General features: G+C 39.0%; 1 protein-coding gene across 3 annotated transcripts in view; it reads left to right on the top strand.

Moving 5' to 3' along the window:
- Positions 1-13,875, top strand: part of macrod1 (mono-ADP ribosylhydrolase 1) — a 135,345-nt gene extending 121,470 nt beyond the window's left edge. The window contains exons 8-11 of one of the 3 annotated variants that reach the window (XR_009395302.1): positions 2,372-2,445; positions 6,029-6,110; positions 13,156-13,537; positions 13,682-13,875. Coding sequence is in view for 2 of the 3 variants with exons in the window: in XM_059345606.1 (XP_059201589.1) it covers positions 2,372-2,445; positions 6,029-6,110; positions 13,156-13,190 (191 nt within the window). In the remaining variant the exon portion in view is untranslated. Of the gene's footprint in view, positions 1-2,371; positions 2,446-6,028; positions 6,111-7,493; positions 7,810-13,155 lie in introns of those variants that run through there. The other 2 variants (XM_059345606.1, XM_059345607.1) reach the window with 2 other exon arrangements.
- Positions 13,876-16,536: the final 2,661 nt, after the last annotated feature.

The following is a 16,536-nucleotide window of genomic DNA, read 5'->3' as shown; positions in this document are numbered from 1 at the left end:
TTGGGTGTGAGGGCTGGTTCTCAGCTCTTCCCTCCTGTAGCTTGAGAGAGGCAAAGGCCAAAGTTGTGATTGGCTCGGCGTGCTCTCTGTGTCTTCCTTTCTGTGGCGCCTGTTTCTCTCCGTCTCTCTGTTGAGCTCATCTTCTCTATAAGAGTACTTCCAGAGATTTTTTCTTTCATCTTGGCTTATCTTTAAAGAGGAAGGAGAAACAGTAGGAATGGGCAATACCGCAAGCTTTGGTTTTGATCAGTGGTGGAATGTAACTAAGCACATTTACTCAAATACTTAACTTGAGTATTTCTATTTTATGTACATTTATACTTCTACTCCACTACATTTCAGAGGCAGACATATAATACCATATAATATGTTAAACATAACGCATTTTACTGTTCTCTGTTAATTACCTAATCACATGTTTCAATCATTGACTGTATAAAGAATGGTCGACAAGTCTCAATCCTCCTATTGTACAAAATTGAAGCCAAATATATTAATACAGGAGCCGCCATCTTGCACATTTGGAGCCAGAGCCTGAGTGATCGGGGTAAAGACTTCCCGTCCATGTAACCATCAACTGTCAATGACGAGGTTACATAGCATCAAAAAATATTTAAAACCAATCTTATAAGAAAAAAATACACTTTAACATAAGTCAGTGTAATAAAAAACTACCAAAAATTACACAAACAATCTTTGGGAAAAATTTTAGTTTGGCTCATGTTCCATCTGCTAACATAGAGGGGGCGGGGCTTATGGGGATACTATACTGCATCCAGCCTCCAGGGGGCACTCGAGAGGTTTTGGCTTCACTTTTGGGGGAATGTTATCTTCATCAGTCTATGGTTTAAACACGAGACAGTGTCAATGTAAGACAGAAAAGATGAGATCACAACAGGAGCAGAGATTTAAATATTGCAGCATTGATTGTTTTGTTCCCAGGATGTGATCTAACGTGATGGATCGATATTTGGCATGATCCAATTGATGCTTGTATTGAAACTCAAAGCAAGACTTTGAGTTTCCACCCCTGAGAAACAAAATTATCTAAAAACTTGAAATGGATTTATCAGCTTTTAATGGTACTCCTCTCAGCAGGTGATGCCAACCGTAGTGCCAGCCAATCATATTCCTTAGAGCTTCTTGTGAAGCACTGAAAAACAGTACTTTGTAATTGAATAGAGCAACCATTAGTGTAAAAGATTAGTGTCACTAATGTACTCCACAGAGATACAGTAGTCGTCCCAATTTTCACAAAACAGAAAATACTGGCTCTTTAAGGCAGCACACTCCTACAAGTGTTTGGCTGATTAGAACTAGTCACAGTTTAGGTGGGAAGAACTGTGATGCTTTGTTTTCACAGCGTGACGTCATGAAGAAGTCTTGTGATTTGTGACACCAGAGGGTCAACTAAGACCGTGATCTTGTCTTGCGTCAATGTGCCTAAACATAAAACCATAAAAGCACAAATCATGCGATCATACAGTGTCCATGAGCATATAATGTAGGAAACATTTTGCATATACATCACTTTAATCAAATTCTTCATTAAGATAATTAAACTTAATCTGTATGTCATTATGTTTCACTCAAAACACATTTTCCATTTGAATCCAAATTATAACAGTGTCATTCTTAGCAACACTCAAGTACATTGTGCACACACCCGCACACAGACCTGAGAGCAGAAAAATATGTGAAAGCACCTGTGTAGGTGGACCAATTTAATTCATTTAAGGTTGGTTATTCATCAAATGAACATATTTGATTTTAATAATATCTGTGGAAAGGCAAAGTGCTACTTTTCTCCATGAAGCAGTAATAGATGATATAGAGAACAGAATGGGCCCAGTTTGACAGATATGATACATCCTTTGCACCGTGTGTATTCTGATGTTGAAACAATGTATAGTTCAGTGCTAATTTGCACCCTCATGTATTCCCCCTTTGTTCACATATTGAACACTCTGATGTATAGAATAATTACTGCATAATGTGTTTGTTTGTGGCTGCGCAGTTGGGCCAGATGATGAATTTTTACTGCCTAAGTGTTGCGTTTCCAGCAGTGGGGATAATTTTCCAGCTCTGAAAGGTCTCGGTCGCTGAATGAATATTGAAGAAGCACTGTAGTCTTTCTCCATCTGTCTCCTCGTAACCAACAAGTGTGATATGTCTGCACCTCGCCAGAATAAGGCAGTCAGGATGAGAGGCAGTGAGAAACACAAATGTTAGAATAGTGGAAGGAACAGATACCTGTCTTGGTAAAAAAAAAAAAAAAAAAGTGCAGACATCGCCCCAACGCAAACATGCAGATCTTTCGCTGCACCTGTTCTTTGCAAAATGTGTGTATATTTTTGTTTGTCTACTGTAGGATATCCACCTGAGCAGGCTGTGCAAGTGGCGTTAGCAACTGTGAGAGAGTATCTGGATAAACATCATGACAAGGTGTGTATATCTGTCTATGTTTGTGTGTGATTCTGTGTGTTTGTGTCTGCATGATTGGCAATTTTTCCCTACCATTTCCTCAAGGTATTATTCCTTTCACAGCTGTTGTGTTTGTTTTCTGGTGGGAGCGAAGAGAGGGGTGCACTGAGAGAACACACACACACACACACACACACACATTTAAACACACACTCCCAAGCTCTGGCTCTCGTGCTCATGGCCAAGTCTGCGTTTTAATTGGCTCCTTGCGGGACTAAACCCAGCTAACACAAACACACACATACACACACACACACACTTTCTCTCCGGAGAAACGGCGGGCAGAGAAAAGACAAAATGATGGAATAGATGACTGGAGGGGAGGGACGGAGGGGGAGAGATTGGAACAAAGAGGAAACTTTCCAATCAGTCGTTAACATGCTCTAAACTCTCCTCCTCTCTTCCTCCTTTTGCTCTTCGGGTCTCCTCCCACTCCTCTTTTCAATCTTTCCTTCTGTCTCTAACCACCGTGCTGTATCACCTCCCAGAGAGGGTGTTGACGATGTTATTGTTAGCGCCGGAGTCTCCAGAGTCTCTGTAGCAATACCAGCCAAGTGATGCCGTAAGCTGCAGCGAGCAGCAACGAACATTAAACATCACGCGTCTCACCACCGAGGACAACAGTCAACAAGACTTAAACGGCCCAGTACAAGACCGGAAAGCCAAATCAACGAGGCTCTTATTTAAATTCTGCACAGAAATAGTTCCACTGTGTGTTTTTTAGAACGGAAAAAAATATTTTATTGTGAATAAATGAGATGGTGAGACGGAGTTTATTTGCATACACATAAAGTGAGAATGTTCACCAGAGGAGGTTTATTCTTTAATTGAACCCGGTTCATTTTGCTTCTTTTTTTTTTACACTGCTTATTGTTGGGCTGGGAGAGCTGTAATGTAGAAAATTAAATTGAAAATTACACACATAGTAAGTAAAAAAAATAGGGGCTCAAGACAGGGGCAGTGTGCCAACACTCTGCATCAAGTGTAATATTAAATAACCTGAATAATTTATTCATAAAGCGCAAAAGTAAAACCCAAGGCAGCTCATAAGTTTCATAGTTGTTATGTTTTATAAATTAGATCCACAGTAATTTTGACAAAACTGATGTCTGATGTTTGAGAAAACAGCCAACCACACAGAATCCATTTAGTAGCAACTGTTATTACAAATTTAAAAAAAGAAATTATATCAGCAGTTCAGTTACTAAGTTTGAATCCCCATTTCCAGAAAGGTAAATGTACCAAAATAAATACTACATGTGGAAAGATAGGGGGGCAGTACAAGTGATAATAAATGTTAAATTACAAAAATAAACAGTAAAATAAACAATAAACATCAGCAGATTATTCACAATAATAACGATAATAATACTAAATAGAACAATATTAGAGAGATATTAGAACAAAAAGTAACATTTAAATTGCAATAAATATAAAGAAAATATTAAAATTAAATAAAAGAAAGCAAATCTGCTAAAATTGAATTATTTAATTAAATAATCTAAATAAATCACTGTACTGTATGCTGTTTACAATGATAATTATGATAATCAATTTCCATGGTAAATAAACCATGGAAAATTTTTGTGATTTTTGAAGGGTCAGAGTTCTCAGACCAAAACATGAACAACACCCAAAAACAAGTTTAGAGCCTTTTAGATGTACACAGCACCATGGATACGTATTGCCAATTTACAAAACAAACATCATGCTGCCTTGAAGAAGACTTGAAACTTGTGATTGGGACCATAAACATATTAGGAAAATGTTTCCTGAGGTAATAAATCAAGTGAGAAGTAGGGTAATTTTCTCATAGACATCAATACAATTGGACTTCTTTTGCCACCAATAGAGTCGCCCCCTGCTAGTCATTAAAAAGTCTGCAGTTTTAAGGTACTTCTGCATTAGCTTCAATTTTCAGACCCAGTGGCTCCATCCACTTCCTTTATACAGTCTATGGTTTGTTTCCATGTAAAGAATTAACTTTTAAGCCAATTTTCAAACACCTAAAGCTCTTAAAATACTGTATCACATGTACATTAAAATACCTAATAAATAAAAGAACGTCGTTGAGGGAAAATCCCATCAAAAATCTTATAAGAGATTATTATTATTATGCTCTGTGTTTCTCTTAAAGAGTTCTGGGAGTGCCCATGACATTCACTTGTTATTGTTAGCTTTAGCATCTCCAGGGTCCCTGTTGCAATAGTATCAAAATAAGCTCCCTGCTGCTGCTGTTTTCTGAAGGCCATTTTGCATCTCTCCTCATAAGCATTTGCTTTAATTTGAATGAGGGAGACAGAAAAATGGCGCGAGTGGAGGCAGCACAGCATGGAGGTTAGAGATTTCTAACCTTAGCCCAGGGGATGTCGTTACTTACCGCACATTTCCATATCTCCCCTTTTAGCCTCCATTCAAATTCTGGCTGGTGATGCTTATTGTGCAACAAGCTTTGGGCTGCAAAACACACAGGCTGCAACCTAGCAGGCTGCTGAAATGGCTGTCTTTGAGAGCAATGAGACTAAAGCTCCCACACCAAGAAGAAAGTGATAGAAACAGCCGGGCTATAAATTGCACAGCCTCGCCCCAAAACGGAAAAATCAAAACCTTTGTAGAGACATTAGGGAGGTAATAATGTTTGTCAGAGGCTGAGATATAAGAGAGCGCAGCAGGGCTTGTATCCCTGGAAGCTTCTTTTTACTGTAGCTACAGTAACTTTAATCATCAGGATACATAAGTGCTGCCTACTGTGCTGTATGTCCAGCTATACAGAAGACAATGTAAATATTATAGACTGCAGAGATCTAAAGAACACAAGAGCAGAGAACATAAAGATTGTTTATTGATGTAAAATAGGCGCACTTACTCGGCCAGTGTCTTAATATTATTTGAAAGCTATTATCTTTATGGCTTTGTGTGCTCTTTGTGTGTGTGTGTGTGTGTGTGTGTGTGTGTGTGTGTGTGTGTGTGTGTGTTAATAGAGTCTGGACTGAGTTGAATTGTGCTTCTTACACAGTAATGAGAGAAACTGAGGGCCTTATGCCAAATACACACACACACACGCACTTAATGTAACACTCAGGGGCATGCACAAAAACACACAAAGTTACTTATCTCAGCCTGATACACACACACACACACACACACACACACACAGAGTAGTACAGTACAATGGAAGTGCTTATAGGCGCACACAGGAACTTCTCTCTCTAACCTCTTTCTTTCTTCATCATCTTCTCTTCTCTTCTCGTTCACTCTCACACACACACACACACACATAGACTCAGAACATTGCAGCACAGAATGTAATAAGCGTTATGTTGTGGCATGATCATAATAGGAAGCTAATAGGGGAGTAATGGACTGATGCATTAGCTGCATTCTCCTGATATTGCCTCCGCACAATGTCACACTCTGTTACATTGTTTCCCCCCATGCTGTTGATGAATTCACAGTTATTGCATATGCTTGTAACAAAGGTCATTGTGTGTGTGTGTGTGTGTGTGTGTGTGTGTGTGTGTGTGTGTGTGTGTGTGTGTGTCAGCTGGACAGAGTCATCTTCTGCGTGTTCTTGCCGACGGATAAGGAGCTGTATCTGAAGAACCTCCCACTCTACTTCCCTGCTGGTGAGTTTTCTTTTACACATACACACACACACACACACACACACACACACACACACACACACACACACACACACACATTCTGTTGACACACACACGCCTATACACAGTGATGACAGCTCAGCTCAATTTGGCTCCACACACAAACATAGACGCACACAGTGGTGTCATAAATACTCTCCTTTATCCACCGTGTGCTATTTGCACATCCAGTACATTCACACACTCATGACGGTCATTACACACATAATCATGTGTGTGTGTGTGTATATATAGCACACTTAATTGTGTTTAATTACATCACATAAACATGGGATTTGCTCTAATGCACACACACATACATGCAGTGACAAATACAAACCTTTAAGTTTGCATAACGATGCTCAGTGGCTTGAACCCATCCATGTTTAACAATTGATTTTAATGCACTAAAGCACAAACATTTGAGCAGATGTATGCAGATGCAATGATAACATACAGTCCATGTGATGCATTTTTGTTTTTATTATGTTAACATGAATGGCAACCTGAGAAATTGCCTCGTTATTCAATTTATTTTATTCGTTCAAAATATTCAAACACAAATTGACATTTGTTCGTATGAGTTAAAACACTGTGTGAAATGTTAAATAGTAATTCTATTCGGGGTTATACATGCTGTATGTCATGAAAGTTACGGTCTGGCATTGTTTCAATAAGTAGAAAAGCAGAACAACAAGATGAGATGTACACTTATTTTTGTCTTTTTAGATTTAGTGCACCACTAAAAATGAGCATTTACTTTATGAGATGCAAGTGTAGTATCTACATAACTAGCTTGAGGGACACAATAAGGTCTTAAAGCACATCCTTTATGAACAGTGAGGACTTGAAACTAATTCATTATCTAAAATTACGTCTTAAACATATTACATGATCTGATCTGAGATCAAATCATTTAACAGTTTGAACAAAAAACAAAAACACTTAAAGGGGTCCGGTGAGTTCAACATTTTAGCAAATATGCCTATTTTCTTTCTTTCTGAGAGTTTGTTGAGAAGATCAACACCTGTCACATCTGTATGAAAAGTACAGAGCTGGAGTTAGGATGTTGTTAGCTTAGCTTAGCATAAAGACTGGAAGCAGTAGGAAACAGTTAGCCTAATTCCTTCCAAAGTTAAGAAATATATTTACTACTCATTTAACTCACACCTAAAATATTTATCAAATTGCTATTATCATTACTGCTGCTGTAACTGCTACTTTTGTGGTGTTACTGTTATCCTTACTCTTATTTCTAGTCTTATTTTGCTCGAATTTGTGCCACATTTTGATGAAAATCTAGCTGCTGTGCCCTGCTTGTGTTTTGATTAAATAAAATAAGGATGTGAGTCTGTCTTTTTCCAGATACAGTGTTATCAAGATGACCCTCGAGGACTTTTATTAATTACTTAGCCAATCATCCATTTTTTGCCCTCATTTCTGTTTCCGCCCCTTCAGCCTAACCAATGACAGCAGCTCATTGTTCAGGTAACCAGCATGGTGTGTATCAACGTGTGTATTTTACTCTATCCAAAATAAATAACTACTTTCAGTCTGTTTGTAGATAGGCAGTCTTAACCCCTGTGTGAATTGTAAGAGCTGTGTTCACAGAGGAAACCCTGACATTTCCTCCAACCAGCACTTGTCATGTTTTTGGAATAAATTGCCTGTATTTGGACCTCAGTTTAATGAAAATAGCTCTTTGCATTCTTTGCCTTCATGAATGCAGGTAATGGCTCCTGCTGGCCTTGAGCTGGCTAGTTTACAAACTGTCGCTGAGGAAGAAAGTATAAAACCTTTTTCTCCTGAAGGTGAAAACTGTCTGGTTTAAATGAAAAAAATATAATAACAACCTCATTGCAAGCCTCCAAGGTTCATCCTGCCATCTGGAAGTCTCACCTGCTTTTCAAAATGGACTAAACGAAAGTCATGTGCCATCATTGCAGATTGATCTGCATGGTTAAATGAAGTTTAGTAAATACGTAAATTTTTATGTTGGCTCGAGCCGTGACATGATGACTTCACCCATTTGTTTTGATTACGGCCGTGATTGATAGTGTTATAAAGCCAAGCAGTCTGGGCTCCTAAACATGATCAGTCATTCACTCAATTATTCAAATTAAGCAATGGTATTACAACTGCAGCCTTAACCTCTAATGTCTTGCTTTACCGCTGCTATAAATCAAACTCACCTCTCGCCTCAAACATTTTGAGAGAGAGGTCTCAACTCTCTCCTGCTTTTAGGGTTTTTTTGGCACACAGCTGCTGCCAAAGCCAAACTTAAGACCAACAAAACAATCAGAAAGTTGCTGCAAATTTTCACCTCTATAGGTTTTGTAAAGCTGTACAGTCCTAAGATCTTTCATTTGCATCTGTGGTTTTACTGAACTTTCTCACTTTATTTAACTTCAATTTAGGTGGTGTAGACTTTGCTAACTTGAAAAAGAACTACTCAAATTAACAATGTATAAAACTATCTGAACTAGTTTTTATTTATTTAAACAATTAGAATAAAGCAACTTAATTACATTAAAATGCTAACTTTCTGTGACATACAATACAATTCTTCTCAGCCTTCCTCTTTGGGTTATTGCTGTCGCTCACTCATCACTTCCTCCTTCGCTCCTGTAATAATAACTACAGCCACCAGAGGTCAGTGCACAACAATGAACATTCATTTGGGAGCCCATTTCATAGGCTTGCACCCTAAGGTGGAGCAGGACCCTTTTTAACCTGTACCCATGAGGCTGATAACCACAGAGAACACCCATTTAATTACTTGATGACATTTAAACCATAAACAACTGTGGACCTGAATTAGCTGCACCTGTCTATGCTTTCACACCTTACAAAGCAAAAAATTAGGCTTTATTTATTTTATATTAGGATGAGCCACAACAAATGAAAAAGCATTCAACACAATCTTGGCAGCATTGACAACAGACACTCAGCGCAGTGAAGCAAGTTTGACATTGAAACTAAAGAAAGGCGTGTTGAGTAAATGAAAGGAGGATTTTCATGGTTTCAGTGGCAGTTAAGTCAAAGCAACCGAGAAATGCCTCTGGGCTTCTAATAGATCAGGCTGTATGTTATTAATATGCATGCTGCTTAACTGTTCAAGGCTACGTATATATACATATATACAATATGCATGACATTTAACACAATTCTCTCACCTTTACAATTCACTATTTTTAGGATGTGCCAAAAAGCAGCAAGACATAAAAACGAGCACTTTTAAACATAAGATGAAAACATACTATAAACTGAGGATTTTAAGTGTTTCCCATATGTGCTCTGACAGACAAGTAGTCAAAGAAGAGTAAAAGAGAAAAGAGGAGCAGCCTATTAAAAATAAGAGCAGAATCCAATCAACTCTGCAGCCGTATCTCCCACATAAGCTCTAAAGTCAGACATTGGGTTAAGAGTCTTAATTTTTTTATCTTTCTGCAGACAGATCCGACCAGAAGTGCCCGATACCAGGAAGGATTTCTCTCTCATTTCAATGCAGGCCTCAGGGAAGATCAATTGCTAAAAATAATGGGATCTCAAACTGCGGTGCCCTTGTACTCTCTACTTTATACAAAAACCTAAATATGTAGAGAGTTTACTCTTTATTTTGTGGATAAAAATGTCATAATGACGAAACAAAGCAGCCACTTCACACAAACATAAATTATAATTGTGAGCATGAGCTTATAGGATAAGGCTGGTGATTTTCTGTATTTTTCTTATTGTCAGCAAATCCTATGAAAATGCCAGAACCAAAAATAAATAGATCCTCTAATAAGTATTTACAGCCCTAAAATATCTTGTTCCTGCCACAGAGTTTTGTTTTTGTCAAAAAACTGTAAAAAACACATCAAAGAGCCACACTGCTGCTCTGGGTGACATGTTCCTTCATTAACATGAACTCAGGCACTGTAGTTTATTTTGACTCCATCGATTACAAACTGTCCTGCTGGCGGTAATACTCACCAGAGCATTGAGTGTGTATTTACCCACTGCTGAAAATAATCCCTCTTAATGTTTGTGTCAAGTTGCCTTCACACTGTCCAGCTTTTTTTCTTTTTTTTTTTTTTAAAGAAAAAAACATAAAACAGTATCTTTCTGACTTGTTAGATAAAGATTAATGTCTTCTGTATGAACCGGTGTGCTGACAGTGCCACAGACATTTATAAAGTATTGACAGATTAAATGTTTTGGTGTTTTCACAAGATTTCTTGACAAAAAAAAAGAAAAATACAGAATAACACCAGCATTATCCTTTTAACAGTGTGTACTGAACCTCAGATTCCTGTACTACACCAGACCCAAGAATTATTAAAGCAACAAAAAGCTTCAAATTAAAAGTCATGTTAAATCAAAAATTATACAGCAGCTGCCTAAAGAAAAGTTAGTTTGGATCTTAAGTAAAACTTCAGCTTGTCAGTAAATTGTGAATGAGCATGTTTGTGATTGATGACAGATTTTCTCACAGACAACGTCCACAATGTGTTCATACAAACATAATTGAGATGCTAAGCCAAATTCCTTGATCACTTAAAGGCGCTTTACATAATATTCACACGGCTCTCACCTCTGAGGTCACTAGCGAACACGGAGAGATTGCTGAGCCAAAATGCCAGCAGCTAACAGTGCTAGCCTTTGCTAACGACGGCAGCAGTGCTGGCAGAGCTCACAGGGTTAATGGGGGTTAGCTCACACTTAGCCTCACATACAGACCTCTCTCTGTCTCTGTCCTACAGCCTGTGGTGGAAGAATCCAGATCATTTACTTAAGTAAAAGTACTAATGCCACACTGCGAAATACTACAAGTAAAAGTCCTGCATTCAAAACTTACTAGTATAAAAGTATCAGCATCTAAATGTACTTAAAGTATCAAAAGTAAAAGTACACACAATTGACCCACTCAGATTGTTTTATATATTCTAAATATATTATTAGATCATTTGTATTGATGCATTTATGTAAGCAGTGTTTTCATCTATTAAAGTTAGAGCTCATTATAACTGCTTAATATGCTGTTATGGAGTTTAATTTAAAAAAAAATGTCTAATCACTCTTAATTTATTGTGTTTTTTATGTTAAATCTTGAACAGAAAAGTAACTAAAGCTGTCAGCTAAATGTAGTAAAAAGTACAATATTTGCCTCAAAATGTAGTAGAGTAGAAGTATAAAGTTATATAAAATGGAAATCCTTCAAAATTCCACTTAAGTACAGTACTTTAATAAATGTGCTTGGTTACATTTTACCACTGCCCACAGCACTATGACATTGAGCAGCAGTGCTTTTCCGCGTACGTCAGTGGGAAATTAACACAGACGTAGCACACATATCCAGATGATAAATACTAAATGCTGGGCAGATGAAAATGGAAAAGAACGGATAATAGAGTCCGCACAGTAGATACACTAGGTACATTTTTATTTTACCACCAAGGTAACTAACAAGCACCATGCTCTTCATCACACAGATTATAATACAGTTAGTGCAGTAACATGCACGAGCAGCAGGACAACAAACAGAGAGCGTGACTTCATTCTCTGGTTATTACTCCACTTCTTTACGTAGAAAATAGTTGTTTGCTGCTATATTATTGTCCTAAATGTTGTGTAACTCACCTTTGAAAGCTACACTAATAAATATGAATGTCAAAGTTGTCTCTTGGCAGACGTGACAAACACTCAGAGAATCAGCAGCTCTGATCTGATGGATCCTCTCTATTCTACCTGCTCTTCACTAAATGGATTAAAGGAAAAGTTAGCATCTACCTGACCTTTAGCAGTGGATGTTTTCCTCAGTAGTTGGTGGAGAACAAAAGAGCGAAAAATAGTGTGAATATTAGACTTGTATTTTTGGCAGAAACTAGACCTCAAATGAATGTAAATGTTGCGCTGTGGGCAAGTGTTTGCTTACATCAATTCAATTAAATTCAAAACACTTTATTTGTCCCCAAGGGGCAATTTGCAAAGTAATACAGAAACACAATACAGGCACATTCTTAAAAAGACATCAAATTAGGGGAAAAGCCTGTACACCTTATGATCATAAAAAAAATGGAACAATAAGCTGTGGACCTGATAATATTGATTATAATATTATAATATTAGTGCATATATAAACTGTACACATTAAAATAGTAGTGATAAGAGAATGGTCATCTTAGTGCAATAAAAGTTGAAGTTGGGGCAATAAAAGTATAATGCTGCATGTTTGCTGTAATGATTTTTCGGGTCATAATATATCAGTGTTGTGTTTACAGCTTGTTCCTCTGCCCTCAGCTGACTGGAGAAAATCAATGAGTGCTGCTTTAAAGGCTTATGTGTGTAATATTAGCTTTGATTTCATGTTCTGATTATAAAGTAGAGTTATTTTATATAAAATGAATACTGAACCATGAATCCACCCAGCTTTGATTTAGACGAGGCTGTTTTTATCCTTGTGTTCGGAGGGTAACTCGTTCACTTTCCTTCCAACAAGCCACAGTTTCAAACTGTGACGCAGCATCTCAAGCATGAAATCAGCACTTTCACATCTTCACGCTGGGTCGGCCGACTAAAGAGGTTACTTTCCTGAAAAAAAAAAAAAAAGTGCAGGTGTGCCCCTTTAAAAGAAAAAGAAGTCTGTTCTAGCTGTTGGTGTGTTTCTCCTCTAATGGATGTACAGCAGATTTTGTAGCAGCAGTGAGCGAGCAGTAGCGGTGCTTGGCTGGTAGATGGACCGGAACTGTCTGTCTGTGTGACAGAGCTGCTGCCGGCGGGCCTCCAAGTCTCCACTATAAACCTTATGTGTCTCCAACACCTGGCACTGCCCACACTGGCTGTCTGTTTGAGGTGTATGTGCGTGTGTTTGCATGTTTCCAGTGTGTCTGTAGCCATGTTGGACTGAGAGTGACTAATCCGCACTAACAGATCCCTCTGAAGCAACCAGACACTCCAAAAGCCAAAATGCTATTAACCGCTGCATGGCCATGGTAAAGTGCTTTGTTCCCTTGTTTGACAGGTTTATTTTTTTCTCTCCCAGCTCCGACCGAGGCCACAGTGAAGAGTAAACTCTAAGGAAGTGGATTTGCCAGATTGTTGTGGATACAAGCAGCTCCACTCAACATCCAGAATCCTCCTCACTGTCGTCGCAGATCAAGACCTTCAGAGGGCAGATTGCTTTTCTTTAAGTGCATGCTGGCTCTTCTCTAGATGCTGATTAGTTCCTTTGTTTCTTCAGGAATGCTTAAGTGGATTGTCGTGATGAAAGTGAGAAATTATACTGATCATTTTTGTTAAAAAAAATGAAGCTTAATGTGCACTCTAACTTGACCTTTATTGTTTGTGATCAGCAGTAACTTTGCACCATGAGTTATGTGCCCTGTGCTGTTTGAATATCGGGAATCGTGTGTGTGTGTGTGTGTGTGTGTGTGAGTGTGTGTGTGTGTGTGTGTGTGTGTGTGTGGCTCCTGGTGTGTATGAATTGATTATTTCTTGGGATGCCTCGCATCAGAATGTGAAGGAGTCAGACAGAGAGACTGTTTATCCCTCTGAAAGTAAATGAGTAGATTTACTCAGGTATCGTACTGAGGTAGTTGTACTGTACTTGAGTATTTCTATTTTACTTTTATATTACTTTATTCTTCTTCTTCTTCATCACATTTCAGGGCAAATATCGTAACTTTCTACTGCAATAAATTTATTTCAACCTTGTTGATGCTAGTCAGAGACTTAAAAAAGATTAAAAAGTGTGTTCAAATCAGTTCATTTTTCCATTATTTTTCCTGAAACAACTAACATTAAAGGGACAGTTCACCCTCAAATCAAAAATCCATATTTCCTCCTACCTGTAGTAATGTTTATCAGTGTATATTGTTTTGGTGTTGAAAAGTGGTCAACCCTGAGAGACACATGTTGGCGTACATACTTTTTGCACCACAATTCATAATTTATCATAATTTAACAGCAACTTTGAGGTACACATTTACATTTTTCTGTAATTAGGATATGTAGTTTGGATGTGCCAGAGTGTCTGTTGCCTGCTAGCCTGCTCAGGATCTGGCACGAAACCGGTGACGCTCCCTGCAGGCTTATCCGTTTGTCAGCAGGAGTACAGGAAAACTACTGGCTGGATTTTTATGAAACTTGGAGGAGGAAGGAACCATTCATTATTTTCCTTCCTAAACCGCTTATCCGAACTCGGGTCGTGGGGAGCCGATCCCAGCTGACATTTGGTGAGAGGCAGGTACCCTAGACATGTAGTCTATCACAGGGCTGACACATGGAGACAGACCATTCACGCTTTCACCAATTAAACCTAAGTACGTGTTTTTGTATTGCGGGAGGAAGCCGGAGCACCCAGAGAGAACCAACGCTGACATGGGGAGAACATGCAAACTGCAGACAGGCACCAGATTCAAACCAACATTAAATATGAGAGTGGATTTCAAATCCACAAATTATTTTTTGTTTTTGTCAACATTGCTAGATAGGGTGTAGTGTTTGTGGACGTCTGTGCTCTTCTGGTGCGCATGCACGAATGTGGTTTTGGTGTGGAAATATAATAATGAGATAAATGAGCTCAGCAAGAAGATTTTGCAGTCTTCCAAAAGTAATCCAGTATTTAAAATACATTACTTATTTTGAGTAACTTGTAGTGAAATACGTTTTAAAACTAACCCTCCCAACACTGGTTGTATTGTAGTGTTTGGCTTACTATTTTACTTGACTAAAGGATCTGAAAACTTCTACTGCCAGCAATATCAGTTTACAATTTTTCACTTCCATAGCTTCCTTTTTTTGGACGATCACAGCACCTGTTCATTCTTAACAACAAACATCAATCCTCCCCCACTTTTATTTCTCTTTATTTACTTTTTGTCTCCATGCTGTCCAAATCCCGTCCATCCTGGCTGCCTGTCTGCCTGTCAGATCTCACCATATGTGTATCTATGCAGGCGCCATCATGCTTCTCCCTACAGCGCATCTGTATGAGTTTTTAATTGTTTGTTGCAGGATGTAGCCGTCACGTGTCGGCGGGACTCAGGCGGTGATTTGTGTGAAGCGAATTGAGTGTTTAGCGAGTCACCGTCCCACCGCACGACTTTCATCTGCCAACAACCATCTTTATTGATTCCAAACAATCTGCCACGGTGGCGCAGACGTACCGGGAGGAGGCAGGAGTAGTGTAGGGACAAAAGGAAGGAGAGGGGTTGTAGGGGGGGAAATAGACTACAAAGAATATCAACAGGAAATTGGGAGAAAACCCCTTTTTTCTATAAAAGCTTCATCTGTCACAAAGGGGATTGTCTTCCTCCACTGAGCTCTTTGATTCCCTCTCTGTCTGGGCCTCCGTCTCTTCTCCTTCCTCCTCCTCCTCGCTCTATCTCGCTGTTTTACGCTACAGGATGGTGGAAAAAATAAACAGATGGAAGAGGGAGGGATAAAGAGACAGAGAGAGAGGAAGGATGTAGGAGTTCAAACTGAGAGAGGGGGAGGGAAAAAAGGTGGAGATGAGAGGATGCAGAGCCGGCGGGAGGATGGAGAGATGGAGGGGAAAAAGAGATGGAGAGCCTGATGAACTCATCTAAAGGCGCTCTGGGTTTTTTTAATAAGCAGCAGACTGTGAAGCTACTCTCCGACCAGTCACTCTGAGTAATGAGAGAGAGAGAGAGACAGAGGATGAGAGGATGAAAAGACAACGAGACTCATTATCCTCCAACCAATTTTCATCACTGTCCCGTCAGTAATCTCTCTCTCTTTCTTTCTCTGTGGGACTCAAACAGTCCGCAGCTCTGTTTGAGATGACAGATGAAGAACAATTACGCTAACTGTTTCGTTAACTTGAAGGCTGATTCCCCGCCATCCTCCTGAACATACACTGATAATCCTGTTGGCCCTGGAAAATTGCTCACTGCACACGGCCCTGCAACACACCTGTCTGTGTGTGTGTGTGTGTGTGTGTGTGTGTGTAGCCTTAATACCTTCAGTAGTTAAAGACTTTGGATGTTTGGCTATGAGAGAGAGAGAGTGTGTGTATGTGTGTGTGTGTTGAAAAATGTCCGCTGCTTGTTGGTTTGACAGTATCCGACGGCGGTGAGCTCTCAGGTGTTTGATGGAGAATTATTTCAGGCTGATGACTGCTGTTGCTGACTGTGTTTGTTGCAGTCTAATACAGTCGCCTACTGCCTTGTCAACATTTTTCCTGGCACTTAAACATATTTGTTGCTGTTCTGCTTGAGTTTCTTGCAGCAGGGAGATGGAGAACGAACCTCAAAATTGTTATTCACTCATTTCTTTTGCATTGTGTCATTTTTTATCTAAGTGGCTTTTATTAAGATCCTGTGCTTCTCTGTTGTTGTTGTTTTGGTTATTCTAAGGCTAGAGTATTGTTATGTATGGAATGAAGAAAATTGGGGCTTTC

Source organism: Centropristis striata, chromosome 12 (genome assembly GCF_030273125.1).
Source record: "Centropristis striata isolate RG_2023a ecotype Rhode Island chromosome 12, C.striata_1.0, whole genome shotgun sequence".
NCBI lineage: Eukaryota > Metazoa > Chordata > Actinopteri > Perciformes > Serranidae > Centropristis > Centropristis striata.
The sequence above is the reverse complement of the archived record's forward strand: the minus strand, read 5'-3'. Positions and strand labels throughout refer to the sequence as shown.